Below are 16,887 nucleotides of genomic sequence, written 5' to 3'. Positions count from 1 at the left end.
TTCTGTTCTGAAGGAAAACTGTGGAAAACGAACATTATTTAGGAAATGAAAGAGTTTAACAAGGGTGTCCACTACAGGGATTGGTCATCCAAAGATGGACACTCCTGTGTCGATAACTGGAATTTTTGCTAAATTAACCTACCAATTGTGCTGCTTGCTTGCTTCCTTGTTGTTTAGAGGGGCCTAACATCTAAGTCATTGGTCCCTACCAATTGTGGACACCCCCATGAAAGTACTTCAAAATTTACACTTTGAAATTATTAAATGAAAATATGAATATTTATATTATTTTCCATGTGGATGTCATGTTCTAAAAACATAACCAAACAAAATTCTAAATGGATGCGATTGGATTTGAGTAACTATTCACCTTAACCTGGAAGACGTGCAACACATGCTCTCATAAGCTGTCAATCATATTTATTCTTCTTCTTGTTACAGTTGCACCACCTTCTTTATCTAATACCAACATTTCATTTGTAACACGAATGGCAAAATACTAACGCACATTTCAAACCAAAAGCAGTGATAATATTGATTTTGTAGGCCTTTTTTGCCGGCTTATGTCCTCTTTGTGAGGTTTGTGGCTCGTGTTAGGAAACTATTTTAATCTAAAATACGGCCTAAACAACGGCAGTCGAAGTGTCCCGTAATTTCATGCTTGTAATCTGATCACCTTGAACTACACAAAATGTTGTTCCTAATACGAGGTTAGGGATGGTCATCCTGATGGTAACTTCAGGTTAAGAAGATGAAATGAATTATTATAGTGAATGAAATTGGGTACCGGTAGGTAAGAAGGTAGAGGTGTCCTATGAATAGGAACTGTCCCGGCATTTATCTGCAAGTGAGAAAGGAAACCACTGAAAACCAGTTTGAGGCCAGCCGGCGGTGCGGTTTGAACCTTCTTGTCTCCCGAATGCAGAGCTTGGCTCCATAGGGCCTACCCACAGCGTGTTAACACTCGCGGCCACTCCGCTCACTTGTAATGACATTAAATAACACATGAAAACTTCGAGAGTAAATATAGTTAGAATGGCCAAGTCAGAAAAAAAGAAAGTGACCAGAATGCCGTTTTCGGCTCTTTCGAAAATTTGAGGTTAACATTATTACAATGGACAGATCTATATATATTATATATATATATATATTATATATATCTATATATTATATTATATTATCTATATATTATCGGCACACTTTATCTGGATGCATTTGTGAACGGGGTTGAGGAGTAACGAGGGAGCTGTCCCGGTTCTGGTAGTGCTGCCAACTGAATGAAAATGAAATCTGAATTGAATGGAGAATATGATCGATCGATATGGAGTTTCTTAACCGTTATTATCTTCAGCCAACAACTGTGTCACATACACATTATATAACATTTCTCGATGCGAATCTTGTTCCTAGCATGAATTCTAGTGTTTGGCTTTGCTGTGTAAACAACAACCGTACTAGTACGTAAAGTGTTTGTGTTTCAAAGGTTACCGGTAGGTCGACCGATTCAGCACTAGGGTGTAAATGCATCTCTTATATGATTCTTGAATGCATCCAGATAAAGTATATGCCGATAATACTCTAGCTACAAAGTGGCAAAATTGGAAACACTGCCGTCAATTTACGACCACACCGAAGCACAAGCATAGAACCTTTTGATTCAAAGAAAAGAACCCCTTTATCCTAATTTTTATAGGGCGTAGAACTGTTCGAGCATTACGGCTTAATTCCAGTAATATACAGTATAATGATGGAGGGAGAGTCCAGTTGAGAAGGGATTAAAAAAAAAAAAAAAAAGTAAACTGTGGATGCTGTGGATATTCCTTGTAATTGTTATCTTTCTTACAATATTTACTCTTTGGATCGCTTGGTGACGAAAGTGCTCGGTGGCTGGGGTAAAGTAATCGGGAATTTCGCCCTTCAGTTGACATTTTGTAAATATTTTCGGAGCTGTATTCGAATGCAAATGCGAGTTGAAACAATGTTTTCTTCAAGCTCCCGTGGTCCTTTCTGTTTGGCTGTCATCATTTGCAGTCTGAATTTGGACATTCAGTAATCACGGTAAGAACATTCGCAAGATTATCTGGTCTGCCAAGATGTTATGCAATGCAATATGTCAAAATTGATACACTGTGTCCCTTTTGTAACAGCTGTCAGACCGCCTGCCAACTTATTTCCCTGTGAATTATTTGATTAAATTTGTCTCTAGAATGACCATTTTTCATTCGAAGAATAGTTGGCATATCGAACGGTGTTTAAAGCTGTCTTGTGGTCTTAATGTTTAAAAAAAAAATGTTTTTCGTTTTTGTGAAAAGTGCTCTAGCAGTCAAGAAAATTGCAGTTAATTAACCCTTGTATTATTTTATTAATGAAAAGGTGTGCTATAAGAGCATAGAGATTTTGTCTGACTCTTGCAAACCGTAAAATTGTACTGTTCACATTTCTGGCCGCCTAATGTGCAAATACATTGATCATTTGCTTGATGAAACGTTTTGTTAACACGTAGTTTAGTTAAACCCATGTATCGCTAGCATAATGATAGCATGTCTCTGTGTATTTGGTTTGTTCTGGTCCAATCCCTGTATATCATTGCGTCCGTCCCAACCCGTGTATTGACAGCTAGCGATTTAAATGCCAATCTAAGGTACAAGTTGTGAACATTTTAAAGTTTTTTGTTTTGTGTATATATCTTTAATATAATAGACCTATTAGGGATTTTTCAATTGGGACCAAAAGGGAGTGCCAAGGGAGGGAGGAGGCGTGGTGGAGGCTGTGGTGTTGCAGTATAGGTGTGTTTCAGAAGAAAATATACTTTAATTCTCCAGTTTTTTGTTGTTATTTTTGTTTCATTTTATTGATACTTAGCTTTCACAAACAGTGAACTATAGAATTGAGGTTACTTCTTTACTTTCAGTCTCACTTGTTGGGAGGCAGTGTAATTGTTTTGTAAAATATAATTCTTTCACATTATACACAATTTCCCCAAATTATTTATAAATCATGTTTTTCTTTACAGGTGAAATCTTTTCCAATTATGGCTGAATAAAGTATACGTGTGTGTGCCCCCTGAGAGGGGGCCATTTGCCGGAGAGACTGGCGTTGAGCACAAAGTGGTTTGAGGATCAGTGTATTTCATTAATGTGTTAGATAATATACTTCAGTGGACAGCTGCTTGGTATCTAGTCATATTGAAAACTTGAGACCTAAGGTCTCCAAAATACATTGACTGTTAGATCATATTCATTTGTAAACATGTAAATACTTGCATTATATATTTTTGTATGCTATTTGGACAATAATTTTTAGATCTAGGAACATTTTGTTCATTCTTGAAAAAAGAGCTTCCTACTTATAATGAACAAGGCTGCTGGTGTTGCATTAATTCTTGTAGATCATCTGTCAAAACACACAGCTTACTAGATTTAACTTCTTTCCACATATTCTACAATTTTCATTGATGCTTCTGTGAATGAGCATCTTAGTAGGAAAGATTGTGCAATCTAGACCAGTAAGTTATCTTTTCGTTTGAAGAACTATTGCATATTTCTTGGCAGTAGTCTGTAGCTATGCAAATATTTGCATGATAAGCCAACATATCAAATTAACACATAGAAATCATTGAAAGAAAATGTGAAGTTGAAGGAAGCACTTGTGTTAAACTCGGCTTGCTTTCTCAAATCTGCGATTTCCTTGTTCTTCTTGAAGTTCAGTTGGTTAAGGTAATAAGAGACTGTTCAGTGAATTTACTCAGGCTTTGAGTTGGATAAGAGAAGTTATCCAAATTCACAAGGTTGTTGCACGCGTCTGTGTATGTGCGTGTGTATACCGGTACTGTACAAGTTTGGAAAGTTTAATAGTTGTATATTGTGCTACAGAAGTGACAGATATGATGAGCGGTATAAGAGTGCCTCCTAGCGAGGCAGAATGTTCTCATCGCTGCCGCTCACGACAACATGGTGCTGCTTTGGCTTCTGTACTGACTTTACGGGGTATTCGTGCTTCTGCGTTAATTGCATATCTCAAATGGCTGTGTGGAAACTGTGGACAGGTAGCAGATCTTTATGGTCGAACTGCCCTACATAGTGCTGCTTCATGTGGATGGAGGGAAATTGTTCATTGGCTTGTGAAACATGGTGATGCTAATGTTAATGCCAGGGATATGGAATCCGGTTACACCCCTCTACACCGCAGTATTTTTTATGGGCAAATCCATGTTGCTGCAAGTCTCATGCAGGTTAGTAACTGATGTTTAATTATTAAAAGTGCAAATGACTCATTATGTTGAAGCTATTTTTAATTCTTGGATCAATCTTTAGTTCCTTCACTATTATTTTACCAGAACAAAATACGTGTTGTAGGCTATACAGTATTAGTTTAAGATGAAAGCCATTATTTTCAGTATCTACTTAGCTATTAGGTAACCTTTTCAGTTTGTCAAACACAATACACAAATTTAAGGAATATTTTCCAGGTTTTTGTGTTCAACAGATTGAAAAACTTAAATGTTGTATCATGTATTATTGAGAAGCATTCTTCAATGTTGAAAATATTAAGAAATTTCGGGCTCCATCCAAAATTAATCAAATAGATTGGACTCACCTTAACCAACACTAAATCAAAAGTCATGTTCAGTGAGGAAGTCTCTGAGCCATTCATCATAAAAAACAGGCTTAAGACAAGGAGATTACTTGTCACCACTGCTGTTCAACTGTGCCTTGGGATATATAATGAGGGAATGGTACAAGAGTAACCCTAAGAACATCCGAATTGGAAGACCCAAAGACAACATAAATTTAGCGGCCGCTACACGTCCCTTCGAATTATCCGCCATGTTTGCAAACATCAACTCGCCAAACACGTCATATAGACGCACAAGCAGCGGCCGCGGAACCCGTGCTGGCGGATCCTGGACTTACACCAAAATTGCCATGGGAAACCAAGAAATCAAAATTGTAGATAAATTTAAATATCTGGGAGAAATCATAACATATAACCTCAATGAAAAGCCAGCATGGCATAACAGAATAAATAAACTGACCAGAGCACAATATGTCGCCAAGATTACCTACAACAAAAAAGGTCTGTCAGTAGCAACAAAATTAAAACATTACAGAACAGTCATTCAACCAGAAATAACATACGCAAGCGAAACCATCTTCAAAACAACTGACACTGCACAAATAGACAAAATACTCAAGATAGAGAGAAGAATCATTAGAGCATGCATCAACAAATCGTACCAAAAAGATGGACACTGGAGAGTAGCTTTTAATGAAACAGTCTACCGGTACAAGGAAATAGAACCAGTAATGAGCTCAATCAGGAAGAAACGCATTTCATTTTTTGGACATCTAATCAGGACACCAGAGAACAGGATCATCAGGAGAATAATAGAAAAATTATGGAATAGTAAGTGCAACATTAAGTGGATTACAGAAATCAAGGAAGATATGGATGAACTACAAATTACAGTGGAAGACCTAAGAAACAAAACCGACAAAATCAAGAAACTCACAGGCAAACAAACCAGACTGCAAATCAGAATCAACAAACAGACAAGAGGAAGGGTGATTTCCGATGAAGAAAGGATAAGATCAGAGAGAATGAAGAAGTACTGGGCTGACAGGAAACTAAAAAATTATTTGTATAAAGTTGGCTAGAGTGGTCCAATGAAGGCCATAAAATGTAAATAATAATAATATTGAGAAGCATTGTACTATGAGGGTGTTACTGGAATTCAGTGAAGATGTCTGTTAACAACACATTTAGGGATAGTGTGCAGGCTATGTTAAACCACCCATCAACCATATCATTGTTCTTAGGACTTTTTTCCATCAGACTATTTTACAATTTCTTTTAGTAGGTTAGTAGGTTTCAGTGTTTAAAGTAGCTCCATCTGGGGATCATTGGTAGAGTGTTGGCCTCCAGACCCCAAGATAGTGGGTTCAAATCCGGCAGAGTTAGTTGAATATTTGAAGGGTGGGAAAGAAGTCCATTTGACACTCCATGTTGGCATGTAAAAGATCTCTTAATGACACATATAGTGTTTACGCAACTAAATTCATTAAAAACTTAACCATAGATGCCCAAAAGAGATTTTGTTTACTCTCATCTAGTGGGTTTACGAGTAAACCGTAACATCGAAATTGATGAGCAAGCAACCAGATGGTGTCAAATTAGAACACTTGTTGTTATTTATTATTAGTATTTATTGTTTGCTAGTTGTTGTTATTTATTATTAGTATTTATTGTTTGCTAACATTTCATAAAATAATTTGGCAGCCCTGAAGATGGTTTTTTGTGGTTTTCCATTTTCACACCAGGCGTCTAGGGGTTTTAGTAAGGATATAAAGGAGAGGGCATATAAGTCTCTGGTAAGACCCCAGCTAGAGTATGGTTCAATCAATCAATCAATATTGATCTGCATTTAGGGCAGTCGCCCAGGTGGCAGATTCCCTATCTGTTGCTTTCCTAGCCTTTTCCGAAATGATTCCAGTGTATGGGAACCTCACCAGGATTACTTGATTCAAGAATAGGACAAAATCCAAAGAAAAGCAGCTCGATTTGCTCTGGGTGATTTCCGACAAAAGAGTAGCGTTACAAAAATGTTGCAAAGTTTGGGCTGGGAAGACTTGGGAGAAAGGAGACGAGCTGCTTGACTAAGTGGTATGTACAATTTACGAACTTGATCATGTAGATCCGTATTGATACACTTAAAACTAAGAAACAATGTGTATTGATTGGGTGGACCAAAACCTAACATTGTTTCTTAGTTTTAAGTGGTATCTTCCAAGCTGTCAGTGGAGAGATGGCGTGGAATGACATTAGTAGATGAGTAAGTTTGAGTGGTGTTTTTAAAAGTAGGAAAGATCACAATATGACGATAAAGTTGGAATTCAGGAGGACAAATTTGGGAGGAAGTGGAGTTAGGGATTGGAATGACTTACCAAGGGAGATGTTCAAAAAAAATTTGAATTTCTTTGCAATCATTTAAGGCTAGGAAAACAACAGATAGGGAATCTGCCACCTGGGCAACTGTCCTAAATGCAGACCAGTATTGATTGATTAATTGATTGATTGATTGATTGATTGATTGAAATGCTGGGGCTGTTCTTTAATTTAAGTCCATGGCTGCTACCTTCCCAATCCTAGTCCTTTCCCATCCTTCCATCGCTGGAAACCTTCTGTGAATTAGTGTGACTTTAAACTAGTAGGAAAAAATAACATTTTTCCTCAATATAGAATCCTTCCTTACCCATTCATTGCTCTGAATATAAGACGACTAAAAAAAATTGTTGAGTGTAACTGTTTGACACACCTCTGCTTAAGTTACATTATTTTGAAAGGTAAATCATACAAATCCTTCCTCGTATTAATTGTGCCATATATATACTATCTGCACACTTTTTGGCGATAGATTTACACCCTAGTGCTGAATCGGTCGACCTCGGCAATCTTCGAGATTCATACTGACAACTTTTGAAATACAAACTATGAATCGCTTATGCATCGCTGTGCGACATCTGGCGTACACTTTATGTACTAGTACTGTTGTTATTTACACAGCAAAGCTAAACTATAGAATTTACTCTAGGAATAAGATTCGCATCGAGAAATGTTATATAATGGTGTGTGTGACACAGTTGTGGGCTTAAGATAACAAAGGTTTAGAATATTCACATCGATCGATCATATTGATTCAATTCAGATTTCATTTCCATTCAGTTGGCAGTACTAACAGAACCGGAAGTGATCCCTCCTTGCTCCTCAAACCAATACACAAATCTGTCGCTGAAAAGTGCGCAGATAGTAGGTATAGTTTAAATTACTTTAAAAAGTTACATTACAATATTCATTCTGTCTGTATCAACAGTCACTGCCATTGACTCAAAGTTATGACAGACTGAGTGATGTGAATAAAAGTGAGTCTAAGCGAGTGAGCGTGTGCTTGCCGAGTGTCTGAGCGTCTCCCTGCCGATGAGCTTCCACTCTGCATTTGCGGTGAATAAAAATGTAGACCAGAAGCACAGCGTAAACTAGAGTGTGTGGAGCATCCACTAAGTGTCACTGATCAAGGTCGTGCACGTGCCATGTATTCGATGAGTTCTGGATAGTTCAGTGGTCAACATGGCAGAAGACAAATGTGGAATTCCAGTCCGCTTTTATCTCCCATTTTAAAGGAACGTACAAGTCTGTTTCCAAAGTCACAGTTACCAGATAAGAAGCTCAAGAAAACAAGTGCAATAAATTCAGTTCAGCGTGAAGTACTTGCTAAATTTAACTTAAATATTTCCGTCCAACGACAATTACAAAATTACAAAACATGAAAATAAGACTGAAATAAAAAGTAGAATTAAAGCACACTGGAAACAAACCCATATCATTAAAATAATGGGAGAAGCGGCTGATGGGAGAATAACCCTACCATCCGCTGTCTGAAAGTTAAAGAAATCTTAGCCTGAAAATTATGACATTAATAAATTGACGAAAATGGTATAACATAAATTAATTATGATGAAAATAGTATATTGACAATTGAATGTATTTTTTTAAGGAGCCAAATCTGCAGGAGTTGTCATCTCTTTGACTTCCAACAGAGGCGTCATAACTCTGCAAACATCGGACTTTCTCCAAATTCGCGAGTCATGGACAGAGTCAGGCCGTGATACATCTACAATTGGTTGAACTTTTCCTTTCCATTGCAAGTGGCCTGTATATTAATGCTAGGGACGCCATTTCTGTAAATGTACTCATGTCCATGAACATGTGGCTTCTTAATTTGTACATGAGTGCAGTCTACAGCTCCGACAGTATAAGGGAAGCTAAAATGTTCTTGCCACTCAGCCTGTGCTTCCTGCATCAGAGCAACATTTGTTGGAATTTTATCTAATAATCTGCTTTCACTTCTATTCATGTAAACCTGCGAAAATGTTTTTGACACAGTGCTCTGAGAAGTCTTCACCAACTCCACTCGGAAACCCAGGGTCACCAACATAATGCAAGAAGATTCTAATTTTTTCTTAATTTGTTAATGCACCCTCATTGGTTTCTTTGGAGTGCCCAAGCAAATGCTACACTAACCATTCAGCATGCTCCTTACTGGACCTATATAACACTTTGCAGAGAATCATCTCAACTTGATTACATACATACATACATACATACATACATACATACATTATCATTATAGACTGTTATGCCTTTCAGCATTCAGTCTGCAAGCCTCTGTGAATTTACTAAACGTTGCCAAAATCCTCGATTTGCAACTAGTGTTGTGGCCTCATTTAGTTCTATACCTCTTATCTTTAAATCGTTAGAAACCGAGTCTAACCATCGTCGTCTTGGTCTCCCTCTACTTCTCTTACCCTCCATAGCAGAGTCCATTATTCTCCTAGGTAACCTATCCTCCTCCATTCGCCTCACATGACACCACCACCGAAGCCGGTTTATGTGTACGGCTTCATCCATAGTGTTCATTCCTAAATTAGCCTTTATCTCCTCATTCCGAGTACCCTCCTGCCATTGTTCCCATCTGTTTGTACCAGCAATCATTCTTGCTACTTTCATGTCTGTTACTTCTAACTTATGAATAAGATATCCTGAGTCCACCCAGCTTTCGCTCCCGTAAAGCAAAGTTGGTCTGAAAACAGACCGATGTAAAGATAGTTTCATCTGAGAGCTGACTTCCTTCTTACAGAATACTGCTGATCGTAACTGCGAGCTCACTGCATTAGCTTTACTACATCTTGATTCAATCTCACTTACTGTTGTACCAGTAAAAGAGCCCGACTTTACGATTTTAATTTTAACGTTAGCATGAAATAGTTCTCAGGGCGAAACTGGATGGACACTAGCTAGGGCTTGGTTCAGGAGGCACGGTCCTATCTACAAGAAAAATTTTAATCGGATTGAATAAGAGTTTATTTATGAATGCATATCAAATTGCACATCACCTCATTGTAGATAGGGGTTGTCTTCAACATCATCCTATTAATGGTCTGGGTCTCCAGTTCACCGGGCCGAACAGGCTGGAACACATTCCGGAAGATGCCACATACTCCGTTAAGATGAGGCCGGAACACCCAGGTTGGTCGTGTATGAGTAAGTCTCGAACTTCCAATGTTCTGGATGATCTCCGATGGTCTCTGACGATGTTGCAGGTAATCGCTCATCACCTAAGTCCAATATGGCTGATAGGCTCAATGTCCACAAAGACTTCAAAAATGTGTTCTTCATCACTCGCAGAATTTACAAGTAAAAGTTCATAAAGACCTTGAATAATTGGTTTCTCACCACTGGCAAAATCACAAGTCACTGTCCATAAAGACTTTAAAGAATTTGTTCCTTAACACTCGCGAAAATGACAAGTCCATATTCATAAAGACTTTGAATAATTTTAGAGTTCATCACTGGCAAAAATTACAAGTCAATGTCTGTAAAGACTTTGAATGATTTTAGAGTTCATCACTGGCAAATGTTACACGTCAGTGTCCACAATGACTTTGAATAATTTTAGAGTACCGGGTACATCACTGGCGAAAATTATAAGTCACTGTCTGTAAAGACTTTGAATAAATTGTTCCTTAACACTCGCAAATATTACAAGTCCATGTTCATAAAGACTTTGAATAATTTTAGAGTTCATCACTGGCAAAAATTACAACTCAATGTTCATAAAGACTTTGAATAATTTTAGAGTTCATCACTGGTAAAAATTGCAAGTTACTGTTCATAAAGTCTTAGAATGATTTGTTCCTTAACACTCACAGATATTACAAGTCCATGTTCAGAAAGACTGTGAATAATTTTAGAGTTCACGCGCGCACAATTGATAAGTCCCATATGGCCGTGATGGTTTAAGTTCCGCATGAAGACTGTAACTACTCGAAGATAGCCTCTGACAACTACGGCGTCGTGTAGAGCCAGGCTGAATACTCAGCGGTGACTGACTGATCAGGCTAAAGTGAGCCCTCCTTATATTCGGTTTGGGGGCTTCTACATCATCATATAGCATGATCCCTTGAAGCTGGTTATCTCATGAATTCTTTGGCGGATTTACTTGAGATTCACGCTTTGCGACGTTTATGTGATTCCCTTCAAAATGACATGTTGCTCAAGTCGCTACCATAATTGTTAGAGGAGTTTTAAAATTTTCTTAATTGAATGTTCATGAAGGTGTGACGCTTGAATCCAGAACATACCAGGTCAGGCCAGCTACACTTGGCGTGTCAGGCGGGTGATCTGTCTTGCCCCTGCAGCTACGTCACACACACAGCTGTCCTCCACTCGCTCGCTCGTTCCACCGAATGTAAACAAACCAGGCTTGCTCGGAATATTACGCGTGATGATTAAATGCAATTAACTATCAAAGAATACGCATGTACAGGTCGTAACCGGTACACTATATTACCATCCTGGGAGAACACACAACCTAAGTACTTGAAATTATCGACGTGTTCTATCTGACATTCAATTCTGTTGAATTTCTTACCTACTGGCATCAATGTAGTCTTCGAGAGGCTAATTTTCATACCATACTCATTGCACCTATTTTCAAGTTACAAGATATTAGACTGCAGGTTTTTGGCACATTCTGCCATTAAGACCAAGTCGTCAGCATAGGCCAAACTGCTTATTACATTTCCTCCTAACTGAATCCCTCCCTGCCATTTTATACCTTTCAGCAGATGATCCATGTAAACTATGAACAGCAAAGGTGAAAGATTACAGCCTTGTATAACCCCTGTAAGTACCCTGAACCAAGAACTCATTCTACCATCAATTCTCACTACCTTTAATTCCATAGTCCCCTAGTATAGTGAACATCTTTTCCCTCGGTACCCTGTCATATGCTTTCTCTAGATCTACGAAACCTAAACACAACTGCCTATTCCTCTCGTAGCATTTTTCAATTACCTGGCGCATACTGATAATCTGATCCTGACAGCCTCTCTGTGGTCTGAAACCACACTGGTTTTCATCCAACTTCCTCTCAACGACTGATCGCACCCTCCCTTCCAAGATGCCAGTGAAAACTTTGCCTGGTATATTAATCAGTGAGATACCTCGTTAGTTGTTGCAATCCTTCTTGTTCCCTTGCTTATAGATAGGTTCAATTACTGCTTTTGTCCAATCTGAAGGTACCTTACCAACACTCCACGCTAATTTTACTACTGTATGAAGCCATTTCATCCCTGCCTTCCCACTATACTTCACCATTTCAGGTCTAATTTCATCTATTCCTGCTGCCTTATGACAATGGAGTTTATTTACCATCCTTTTCACTTCCTCAAACATAATTTCACTAACATCATTTTCCTCTTCCCCATGAGCTTGGCTGTTTGCAACACCACCAGGATGATTTCCTTTTACATTGAAAAGATGTTCAAAATATTCCCTCCACCTCTCCAGTGATTCCCTGGGATCTATTATGAGTTCACCTGAATTACTCAAAACACTGTTCATTTCCTTTTTCCCCTCCCTTCATAACATTCTTTATTACTGTCCAGGAAAGGTTTCCCTGCTGCTTGACCTAGCCTTTCCAGGTTATTATCAAAATCTTCCCATGACTTTTTTGGATTCAACAACTATTTGTTTCGCTCTGTTTCTTTCATCTACATACAAATCCTTGTTTGCCTTGGCCCTTGTTTGGAGCCATTTCTGATAAGCCTTCTTTTTACGTTTACAGGCTGCTCTCACTTCATCATTCCAGCAAGATGTTCGCCTTTTCCCATCTTTACACGCAGTTGTTCCTAGGCATTCCCTTGCTGTTTCTACTACAGCATCCCTGTATGCCACCCATTCACTTTCTATGTCCTGAACCTGCTTACTGTCTACTGTTCGAAACTTCTCACTAATCACATCCATGTACTTCTGTCTAATTTTCTCATCCTGGAGATTTTCTACCCTTATTCGTTTGCAGACAGATTTCACTTTCTCTACCCTAGGCCTAGAGATACTTAGTTCACTACAGATCAGATAGTGGTCTGTTTCATCAAAAAATCTGTGAAAAACTCGTACATTCCTAACAGATTTCCTGAATTCAGAGTCTGTTAAGATATAGTCTATTATGGAACTGGTACCCCTAGCCTCCCATGTGTAGCGGTGAATAGCCTTATGCTTGAAGAATGTATTCGTAACAGCTAAACCCATACTAGCACAGAAGTCCAGCAAACGCTTCCCATTCCAATTAGCTTCCATATCTTCCCCACATTTACCAATCACCATTTCGTATCCTACAGTTCTATTCCCAACTCTCGCATGAAATCGCCCATTAGCACTATTCTATCCTTGCTGTTGACCCTGACCACGATGTCATTCAATGCTTCATAAAACTTGTCCTCATCTGCACCCTCACATGGTGAATATACGGACACAATTCTAGTCCTAATTCCTCCAGCTGACAAATCTACCCACATCATTTGCTCATTTACGTGCCTAACAGAAACTATGTTGCCTGCAATGGTATTCCTGATAAACAGCCCTACCCCAGACTCTGCCCTTCCATTTCTAACACCCATCAACTACACTTTTTAATCTCCTATCCCTTCCTCGTTATCTCCCCTTACCCGAATATCGCTTACTCCTAGCACATCCAGATGCATCCTCTTTGCTGACTCAGCCAGTTCTACCTTCTTTCTTCCATAACCCCTATTAATATTGATAACTCCCCATCGAATTCCATTTCGTTCGCCAAGTTGTTTCCAAGGAGTCCCTCGCCTGTCAAATGGGAGTGGGACTCCATTACTCCCATAGGTCCGAGGCTTGCTTAAAATGTTCTGAGCTTGGTAAATTCATGAAGCAGGATGCTACCCTGCTTACACATAGTCTAAGTGAGGATCTCCTCTGACGGGTTATGGACGACCGGTGAATTGTGTAGTCCTAGCCGCCTGAGCACAAGGAGGGCCATGACTCAGAATATGTCCGAGATGCCCACTCCCATAACAATTGGTTTTTTAAATCTCCACTTGTGCATGACAACACATTTAAATATTAGTTTGTCAAGAACATGAAAATGAAAATCGTGGGTCAAATATGCCCCAGTTTTAATATTATCCTTCTCAAGACTTATGATAAAAAGGAAGATCCATTTCATTTTATTTTTGAACATTTTAAGTTAACCAGAATAGAACTGCCAAGTTAAAACACATTTAATTTAAATTTATATTTTCAATCTTGACCAACCTACAATCAACAATCAGTTCAAATCTCCACTTGTTGTTGACGACACATCCTGAAAACAGACATGGTACGTCAAGAACATGATATGATATAGGGGTCACATAAACCCCGGTATGTAATCCTCTTTACCAAAAAGAAGATCCATTTTAGTTTTGGACATTTTTCAAATTAGATAGATTAGGACCAAAAAACGTAACTGTATTAACTTATGTTACCGTCTTAAGGGTTTCATTAATGTTTGTATGTATTGTATATATTGGTATGTTTATATTGGTTAAAAAGGTCCCAAACCTTGACCTAAAGGTTGTATACAGGCTGAAGATGCCCAAAATAATGGGTGACCTAAATAAGTCTACATAAAATCATGTAGATAATAACCACATTAACCCCTCAGCGCCGACCTCTATACGTGGTATAGACCCTCTTTTCTTCCGTAGCCGCCGACCTCTATACGTCGTATAGACCCATACATGGTTTCACATTTACGACTATAGCGCGAAGAGTTTTGTAGTTATTGATATGCAAATTGTTTTGTTTCCAAGAAGACATTTTCAGGTTTATCAGTGTTGTAAATAAGAATTTAAAATCGTTATAATGTAGTTGTTTTTGCAAGGTTAATTATTTGTCAAGTAAGTCTGAGCACTAATTTCTGCTTTTTTTAAAAGTCTGTTTGTTTCATTCTTTCCCACAGAAGAAAATAAAGAAATGATGATCTGAGAAGTTTGTCTTTTCGCGTGATATTCTTTGCTCTATTTGTACATTGGGAGTGCGGTTTATTTATTATATTCGTCTTTATTTCTCAGCTAGTAATATTTTCGTAACTCTCCACGAGCGCTCTGTGTAGGCAACAACAAGTGCTGCTTTCTGTCATACGATACGAGAGCCAGTTGTTCATGGTACATATCTCGCTTGAAAGACTATGTCTCGACCTTTCATCTGAAATATGTATAGAGTTGATTTGTTTCGCATACAGTAAGTGTTATTCCCCTCATTCAGTTTCGTCCTGCTGCTTTCAGTCTCGCTGCAGCTTTATCAGTCCATGTGGCGCGCCGCGCTCAGCCGTGGTTTGACTGACAGTAACGTGCTTGGAATATTGTATAATTCAGATGAACGTTTAGTCGGAAGTAGTAATGACAGTATTAGCAGCAGTAATAATAATAATAATTTAGATGTTTCCACCTTTTCAATACAATATATTCACAAAATTACAAAATTATACGGTACTAGTTTCGACCCATCTAGGGGTCATCATCAGCCGTATTGGAGCAAAGATCATTTGTGGCGAAATCCTAAGACAATATTATTTTAAAGAATAACAAGTGAAATGAGATGTTATGGTAATAGTTAATAATACAAGGAATATACATAATAAGAGGTTTTTAACAAAGAATAAAGTATAAATGGGGTGTTGTAAAAATTATAATCATGGAAATCAGTAAGTTCTTGTATTGAAATGAAATATGGCTTAGGAAGAGGGCTTAAGGTGGGGCTGAAGGGTGCGGGAGAAAGTGTAATTGTCTTGGAAAAGTACCTTTGATTAAATTTAGGATTGAGTTTAGGTTGGCTGCATTATTGTTTCTGAGGAAAGTGATAAATAGATCGAAGAGTATGTTGGGTTTCTCTGATATTTCATTGAGATTGTGACTGGCATTAAAGTATTGGTCTAGGTGTATGTAGTAATTTTCCATTATGTTCAGTAAAGGGCCCTTGTTTGCTAATACGAGGATGTCCATGTCTTGTTCAATATTGGTGAAATTATGGTTATAATCTTGCATGTGTTGGCCGATGGCTGAAAACTTGTTGTATTTTATTGCGTTAGTGTGCTCGTGGTATCTGATAATGAAGTTTCTCCCGGTTTGCCCGATGTAGGTTTTTTTACAGGTGGTACATTTGATCCTATAAACTCCTGATTTTAAAAAACTGCTGGTCTTGTTGATGTGTGAAGTATTGTATAAAACATTCATGTTCTTATTGTTGGTTTTGAAGGCTATTTTAACGCCTTGTTTCTTAAAGATGTTGGTTAACTTGTAGATATCATTGTTGAACGTGAAGGTGGAAAATGTTAGAGGTTTGGTTATTTCTTTTTTGAGGGTAGTTTTTGGGCGATGTTTGTGTTTATTGATTATCCTTTCTATAAAATGATTGCTGAAGCCGTTGAATTTTGCGATTCCGCGGATTGTGTTGAGTTCGTTTTTTAGATCTTTATTGGACATAGGTATGCTGAAGGCTCGGTGAACTAGGCTGTTGTATGTGGCTCGTTTGTGGGACTGGGGGTGCACTGAATCTTGGCGAATGGTGGAGGCTGTTTGAGTGGGTTTTCTGAAAATTTTATAACTGAAAGAATCTGAGTTTCTAGTGATGGTTAAATCTAGAAAGTTGATTTTTTGATTTGATTCGGATTCTAGTGTGAATTTGATATGAGGATCAATATTGTTGAGTCTTAAGAGGGTGGTGGGTGCGTTAATTGATTTCTCATTCATGATTACAAAGACATCGTCGACATATCTGGCCCAAAAGAGAATGTTTTCGAATTCGTTGTCAATTTTGGTGTATTCGAGGAAGTCCAGGTATATTTCTGCTAAGATACCTGAGGCCGGTGACCCCATTGCCAAACCATTTTGTTGATATATGACATTGTCAAAAGTGAAGAAGTTATTGTCGATGATAAGTTTTAATATTGTGATAAAGTCTTGTATCTCTAGTTTGCTT

The 16,887-nt window shown here is 38.2% G+C and overlaps 1 protein-coding gene across 1 annotated transcript in view; it reads left to right on the top strand.

The window, feature by feature from the left end:
- Positions 1–1,877: 1,877 nt before the first annotated feature.
- The window catches only part of LOC136858795 (inhibitor of Bruton tyrosine kinase), a 191,820-nt gene continuing 176,810 nt past the window's right edge, over positions 1,878–16,887 (top strand). Inside the window, exons 1-2 of the mRNA XM_067138609.2 lie at positions 1,878–2,058; positions 3,014–4,231. Coding sequence (XP_066994710.2) covers positions 3,884–4,231 — 348 coding nt within the window. The 5' untranslated portion in view covers positions 1,878–2,058; positions 3,014–3,883. The remainder of the gene's footprint in view (positions 2,059–3,013; positions 4,232–16,887) is intronic.

Source organism: Anabrus simplex, chromosome 1 (genome assembly GCF_040414725.1).
Source record: "Anabrus simplex isolate iqAnaSimp1 chromosome 1, ASM4041472v1, whole genome shotgun sequence".
In the NCBI taxonomy this organism is placed as follows: Eukaryota; Metazoa; Arthropoda; class Insecta; order Orthoptera; family Tettigoniidae; genus Anabrus; species Anabrus simplex.
Note: the sequence above shows the minus strand (reverse complement) of the source record. Positions and strands in the feature narration are given on the sequence as shown.